General features: G+C 42.2%; 3 protein-coding genes across 3 annotated transcripts; all 3 read left to right on the top strand.

Annotated features, from left to right (window-relative positions):
• Positions 1-1,656: 1,656 nt before the first annotated feature.
• LOC140158429 (uncharacterized) lies at positions 1,657-3,306 on the top strand. The gene has a single exon (XM_072181520.1). The coding sequence runs from the start codon at positions 1,657-1,659 to the stop codon at positions 3,304-3,306; it is 1,650 nt and encodes a 549-aa protein (XP_072037621.1).
• A 101-nt stretch (positions 3,307-3,407) lies between these two features.
• On the top strand, positions 3,408-4,205 carry LOC140158428 (uncharacterized). Its single transcript, XM_072181519.1, has one exon. The coding sequence runs from the start codon at positions 3,408-3,410 to the stop codon at positions 4,203-4,205; it is 798 nt and encodes a 265-aa protein (XP_072037620.1).
• Positions 4,206-4,324: 119 nt separating this feature from the next.
• LOC140158427 (uncharacterized) lies at positions 4,325-6,346 on the top strand. Its single transcript, XM_072181518.1, has one exon. It carries the CDS (start codon positions 4,325-4,327, stop codon positions 6,344-6,346), a length of 2,022 nt encoding a protein of 673 aa, XP_072037619.1.
• The last annotated feature ends 669 nt before the right edge of the window (positions 6,347-7,015 follow it).

The raw sequence follows: 7,015 nt of genomic DNA, 5'->3' as shown, positions 1-7,015 counted from the left end.
TCCCGCCCGTCGGTGCACTATAAACGGGTGCATCGAGCTTTCTCCCACCCGTCGGTAAGCAACGTAGGGCCTGCATTCAAGCGAAGTTTCGTGTATACTGACATTCGCATTTATTTCAGGTTTCGACACATGTAGCCTCACAAAGCACACCTTACACAGGTCCTACGTATAGTTTCTCACATAAATTTGTGAACCGTTGTTCACTTTAGAAAAGTATTGCGCTTTGTTGCTTGCATCGGCGTCGTTTCGTTAATTCGTTCGTTTCGGTGCTATCGAAAACATCATGTCGAGTCATAAAAGCAGTTCCGAATTAAGAAGCAGAAGATCTTATAAAAGTGATGCATTATCAAAAAGTACAGAATATGCATTATTGCAAGCTGCAACTCGAAAGGTAGAACTAGAATGTCGAGCCAAAGCAATGAAGGAAAAACAAGCTTTAGAAAGTGAGGAATTTAATATCCAAGCAAGGGCAAGGGACTTACAACAACAAAAAGAGTGGTTGGAAATGAAGACCGAAATAAACATACAGCAAGCCAAAATAGATGTATTGGAGGATTATGAACATAAATCCCAGAGCCTAAGAAGTAGACCAAAATCGGTGCTTGATGACCTCACAGAAGCTCAACCAGATACAAACACATCAGTGAGGCAGTGGTTGAACCACAACACCAGAGAAGGTCAAGAAATTGATGGCAAGTTCCTAGCTAAACATGATACAATTGGTGCTGTAGGTCTAAATCCAGGGGCAAGACCAAAATACACACATGTGGAGTTGGGACCTGCAAAAGAGCAGCCAGCAGTGGGCATGACTACTGATGGTAAAGTACATACTGATTTAGGTCAACAAGTTCAGCCAAGAAGCAGGTTAACAACCAGTCAAGTTATGCAAGTCAACTTTCCACCACCAAGTGAAGTCTTGTTTCCTGCAGCAGCACCTGAGGAATCAGAAAGTACAGGGGACAGAATACCCCCACATTATTTGTCAGCCACGAAATATGAAAATATTGATGAACAGTATCGTCAGTATGGTCAAGAACAGTACAGTGAACAGTATGAACATGACGGGCCTTCATCAGTAAAGTATGGTCATAGAGTAACTTCGTCACCAGAGCCTGATGTGAAGAAAAAACAAGTCATGTTGCCACGGCAACATACAACAGAAGTGAAAGAAGAAGATAAAGATACCAGTATAGAAAATTTGGCACGCAACCAAGACAACTTAACAAGGCTGCTGGTGGAACAACATAAACAAGCGAGTCTACCAAAGCGGACATTACAGACATTTACTGGAGACCCGCTTCAGTATGTTACTTTCATACGAGCCTTCGAATTCATAATCGAAAATAAGAGCAAAAGCAATAGAGACCGTCTGTACTATCTTGAACAGTACACAAGAGGTGAAGCCAACAGTTTGGTAAAAAGTTGTATTCACATGGATGATGAGGTTGGTTACCTGGAAGCAAAAAGGTTGCTGGAAAGGAAATATGGTAATAAGCACAAGATTGCAGAGGCCTACTTAGCGAAGATGAGGCAGTGGCCGAATGTGAAAGGTGATAGTTCAGGGCTACAAGATTTGTCATTATTTTTGTTAGAATGCAAAATACCATGACCAGCCTGGGCTATACTAATGAGTTGCAAAGTACAGCAAACATTAGAATGTTGATGATGAAGTTACCATATAGTATGAGATACAGATGGAGGAGACAAGTAGATTATGTAGAAGAAGAAAGAAACAAAGTGGTAACATTTGAAGACTTCACCTCCTTCTTAGAAAAACAGGCTAGAATCGCAACTAATGCTGCCTACGGTAGAAGTGTGACGGAGAAGGAAGATAGTACTAAGAAGGAAGAAAGGGTAAAAAACCCAAACTATCAGACTTATAAAGCTAGAAGAAATCTAGCAACAAACACAGAAGCTGTGTCGGCAAGTGTGACATCAAATAGTCCAGGAGCCAGACCAAATGTAATGTCATATAGTCCAGGAGCCAGGCCAAATGTGTCGTCAAGTAGCCCAGGAGCCGACAAGCCGTGTACATATTGCAAGGGTAAAGATCACACTTTGGAAATGTGTAACAAATTGAAGGAAAAGCCTATAAATGACCGGTTGCAGTATCTAAGAGAGTTGGGAGTTTGTTTTGGCTGCCTAAAGAAAGCAACACATTACAGTAAAATCTGCAAATACAAGCTTACCTGCAAGACATGTAAAAAGCGCCATCCAACAGTGCTACATGTGAAACAGGAAGAGACACAGAAGTCTGGTGAAGTTGCTAATCAGACATGTGGGCTTACAGGCGCCGGAGTTAAATCTAGTGAATCATATCCAACAATAATACCAGTCATAGTCTACTCAAGAGTTTCCAGAATGTCTGTAGAAACATACGCCTATCTCGACAACGGCAGTGATGCTGTATTCTGTTCTGAAAGGCTGCAAAAGGAACTGCATGTTAAAGGCAAGAAAACCAAATTGGAAATTGAAACCATAACAGATGATATCATAGTAGACTGTGAAATCATCCAAGATTTAGAAGTTTCTGACATGAACAGAAATAATATCATCTCTCTTCCAAAGGCATATACACAAGATAAGATCCCTGGTGACTTGGCTGACATCATCAACCAGGATGATATTGATGCAATTCCTTATATGGAAGAAGTTAAGCTAGGAAGATTAAATGATGAATCTCAATGCCATATTGGTCTCCTCATAGGAAATAATGTGCCTAAAGCATTTGAGCCAATACATGTAGTAAATAGCCAAGGTGAAGGACCTTTCGCCTGCCAAACTAGACTCGGATGGACAGTGTATGGTGTCAAAAATAAAGAACACAAAAGGACATCAGTCATCCACAGAATTAAGGCACATGACACTATTGACCAGCAATTAGAGAAACTCTACAATGCTGAGTTCAATGAGCGAATCATTGACGATAAACCAGAGAGAAGCGTGAGTGAAGGACAATTCCTAAACAAAGTAGAAGCATCAATCAAGTATGTAGATGGGCACTACCAAGTAGGTTTCCCGCTCAAAGATGATGACATGAAATTGCCGAACAATATACATCAAGCCGAATTGCGAGCATGCCATCTGAAGAGGAAGTTAGAAAGGGACTCGGTTTTCAACGACCAATACACTGCATTCATGAATGATATGTTTAAAAATGATTATGCAGAAGAAGTGCCCAAAGATGCATGCAATAGAAAGGATGGCAAGGTGTGGTACGTCCCCACCATGGGGTGTTTCACCCCACCAAGGGCAAGCTGCGAGTTGTATTTGATTGTGCGGCGAAGTACATGGGCCAGTCTTTAAACTCACAATTACTAAAAGGACCCGACTTGACAAGCAACTTGGTAGGTGTGTTGACGAGGTTTAGAGAGCACCCTGTTGGAGTTGTAGCAGATATAAAAGCAATGTACCATCAAGTGCGTGTACCAGAATCAGACAGAGACTTAGTAAGATTTCTATGGTGGCCCTACGGTGACCTGAGTCTGCCTCTGAAGGAATATAGGATGAATGTGCACTTGTTCGGCGCAACTTCGTCACCTTCATGTGCGAATTTCGCACTGAGAAAGACCGCTGATGATGGTAAGGAGAAATACAGCGAAGAAGTATGCAACACGGTGCTGTCCAACTTCTATGTCGATGACTACCTCAAATCTATCGAAAGTGAAAGCAAAGCTATTCAACTCGTCAGTGATCTCACCAATTTGTGTAAGGATGGTGGTTTCAAGTTGACCAAGTGGTTGAGTAACTCAAGAGAAGTGTTGCAGTCAGTTCCTGAAGACGATAGAGCTGAGACTACAAAGACACTAGATTTGAAGAATGAAGAGTTACCATCAGAAAAGGTGCTGGGGTTGCTATGGTCACCACAAACCGACAGGTTCGGCTTCCATATTAAAGTAAAAGAGAGACCTCCTACCAGAAGAGGCATCCTAGCAACTGTAAGCTCCATCTATGACCCGCTAGGATTTGTTGCTCCAGCAATCCTGCCAGCAAAACAAATATTGCAGAACTTAAGCAAGCTGCAGCTTGGTTGGGATGAGTCTATTCCTAGCGAGCTACTGACCCGTTGGGAAAGATGGCTTGATGAAGTACCGAAATTGTCAGATTTCACCATCGAAAGATGTTTCAAGCCCAAGGACTTTGAAGAAAGTGAAGTCCAGATGCACCACTTCTGTGATGCAAGTCAGAAGGGTATGGTTCAGTGAGTTACTTACGATTCGTTAATGAGAGTGGTCAAGTGCATCTTACTCTCCTGACAGCCAAGGCAAGAGTTGCTCCTTTGAAGATCATAACTATACCTCGCCTAGAGTTAACTGCAGCTGCAATGGCAGTAAAGGTCAACAATATGTTGCAAAAGGAACTACAGTTGAAGGTCGAAAGCACATACTTCTGGACTGATAGTCAGACCATGATCAAGTATATTAACAATGACACCGCCAGATTCCACACCTTTGTGGCTAATCGAGTCGCATTGATTAGAGATGGCTCCCAGCCACACCAATGGAAGTATGTAGGAACCAGCTCAAACCCTGCAGACGACTGCTCAAGGGGCTTAGCCGTTGATTGCTTCCTCAAGAATAGAAGGTGGACTGATGGTCCAGACTTCTTACACAAAGCAGAAAACCAGTGGCCAAAGACTACCATTGGAAACAGCGCTGAAGAGCTAGCTGATGATCCAGAAGTTAAAAAGAAATTAGTAGTCAACACAGCGTCGACAGAAGAAGCAACAGATACAATGGAGAAACTACTTACACGATTCTCCTCATGGTATCAACTTTGTCGTTGTGTTGCTTGGATCCTCAGAGTCAAGAAATATCTCCGTAAGATCTGTCATGATAGAGATGATGATAGAGTTGATGATAGAGTTGATAATGGAGATGATGACGGTAGAAAGAATGATGAGAATGAAGAGCATGGCAACATTACAGATTTGCTTAATGTTGCTGACATGCAAGAAGCAGAAAGAGCTGTGATAGTATATGTCCAAACCAAGGCATATCCAGAAGAAATTAAGACACTAAAAGAGCTGCAATTGAGAAGTAATGACAGTCAGCCAGAAGACAACTTGCGACAAGTTAGCAAGATTAAGAAAGCAAGTCCTCTCTACAGACTTAATCCATTTATAGAAGATGGAGTAATCAGAGTAGGTGGTCGACTGGCTAAGTCAGCTCTACCTGAAAAGACAAAATTTCCATCAATTATACCAAAGAAGTCCCACATTGCAAAGTTGATTTTACATGACGTTCATGAAGCAACTGGACATGGGGGCAGAAACCACATGTTGGCTCACCTGCATAAGAAGTACTGGATAACAAATGCTAATGCAGCAGCTAGAAAGGTTATCAACAGTTGCATCACCTGCAGAAAGAGGAATGCAAAAGTACAACAGCAGATGATGAGTGATCTTCCCAAAGACAGAGTCACTCCAGGAGAGCCACCATTTTCAAGAGTTGGAATGGACTATTTCGGTCCACTAGAAGTTAAACAAGGCCGTAGTCAAGTCAAGCGATATGGTGTAGTGTTCGTCTGCCTTGCATCCAAAGCCATACACATTGAAATGGCAGCGTCTTTGGATACCGATGCCTGCGTAAATGTCATACGACGATTCGTGTCCAGAAGAGGCCAAGTGAAACAGATCCGCTCTGACAATGGCACCAATTTGATAGGGGCAGAAAGAGAGTTACGCCGAGAAATTGCCGCTTGGAATCAAGACAGAATCCATGACTACCTTCTGCAAAGAGAGATTGAGTGGACCTTTAATCCACCAGCAGGAAGTCACCATGGAGGCATCTGGGAACGTCAAATACGAACAATCAGGAAAGTGATGTGCTCTGTTATAAAGGAACAAATACTAACATATGACTCTCTTCATACATTACTGTGTGAGATAGAAGCCATAGTTAACAGCCGACCACTCACCAATGTTCCTGGAGAAGTATCTGATTTAGAGCCACTTACACCAAATCACCTTCTTCAACTAAAGAGTGACATGATCTTACCACCAGCCGCTGCTGCAGGAAAGCTGAGTCAGTATGCCAAGCGTCGGTGGAGGCAAGTCCAGTATCTGGCAGACCTGTTTTGGCGCAGATGGATCAAAGAATACCTTCCTCAGTTACAACAAAGACAAAAGTGGATTCACCCACAGCGAAATGCCAAGGTGGGAGATGTCGTCATGGTTGTAAATGAATCTACTCCCAGAAACATATGGCCCCTAGGCAGGGTGCTTGAAACACTCCCTGCAAGTGATGGACTGGTTCGACGTGTGCGAGTGAAAACTAGGACAAGCATTCTCACCAGACCCATTGATAAACTGTGTCTGCTGTTAGAATCAGAAGTCACAGACTAAACATCAGTTTACGTTAATTTGCTTCGAAAGGCAAGCTGACACCTTGCTTTCGCTTCAGAACAACTGATGCAAACTGTCAAATTCATCATGAGATCTACCAGATGTGACGACAGATGAACCTACCTGTACTACAGATGTCAAGACTGGTGATTCGTCTCTACAGCGATGTGTCTGCGTTTAGTGTGAAGTTGCCAGATTCGTATACAACTCATCGTCAAGATCAAGAATGAACATGTTTGTCACCGATCACCGCATCTGTGAATTTGATTTTGTAAAGACAATCCGCTGCATGCAATTTGTACCGATGGAACCAGTGTGCATCATTAGCAAGTTTGTTTAAAGTTTGGTACACCACAGGCCCATGGAGTTTTAATTTGCAAGATTCTACATCGTATTCTACTGCTTAAAATGTGTGCACAATTTGTTGGTTGTGTACAGTGATCTTCATGTAATCCATATTTGGGATACACATTTGAAAGTAATGTTCTCTGCGTGTATTTTGGAATCTCGATAATGCTCAAATTTGATTTCTCTTGAAAATATTGCTCTGCTATTAATCAAAGGGTATGCATGATCGAGGTCTGAAATAATTTCACTCAAGTTTGTAATTGTGTATTCCCTTCTACATGTACTTTGCAAGTAAATGCATCAAGTAAATCAGCATCTGGT

This window comes from Amphiura filiformis, chromosome 8, assembly GCF_039555335.1.
Source record: "Amphiura filiformis chromosome 8, Afil_fr2py, whole genome shotgun sequence".
NCBI classification, from domain to species: Eukaryota; Metazoa; Echinodermata; class Ophiuroidea; order Amphilepidida; family Amphiuridae; genus Amphiura; species Amphiura filiformis.
The sequence above is the reverse complement of the archived record's forward strand: the minus strand, read 5'-3'. Positions and strand labels throughout refer to the sequence as shown.

What these genes read in the sequence shown, in the direction of transcription:
- LOC140158427 (XM_072181518.1), top strand. Translation starts at nt 4,325, where the DNA reads ATGGCAGTAAAGGTCAACAATATGTTGCAAAAGGAACTACAGTTGAAG.
- LOC140158429 (XM_072181520.1), top strand. Translation starts at nt 1,657, where the DNA reads ATGTTGATGATGAAGTTACCATATAGTATGAGATACAGATGGAGGAGA.
- LOC140158428 (XM_072181519.1), top strand. Translation starts at nt 3,408, where the DNA reads ATGTACCATCAAGTGCGTGTACCAGAATCAGACAGAGACTTAGTAAGA.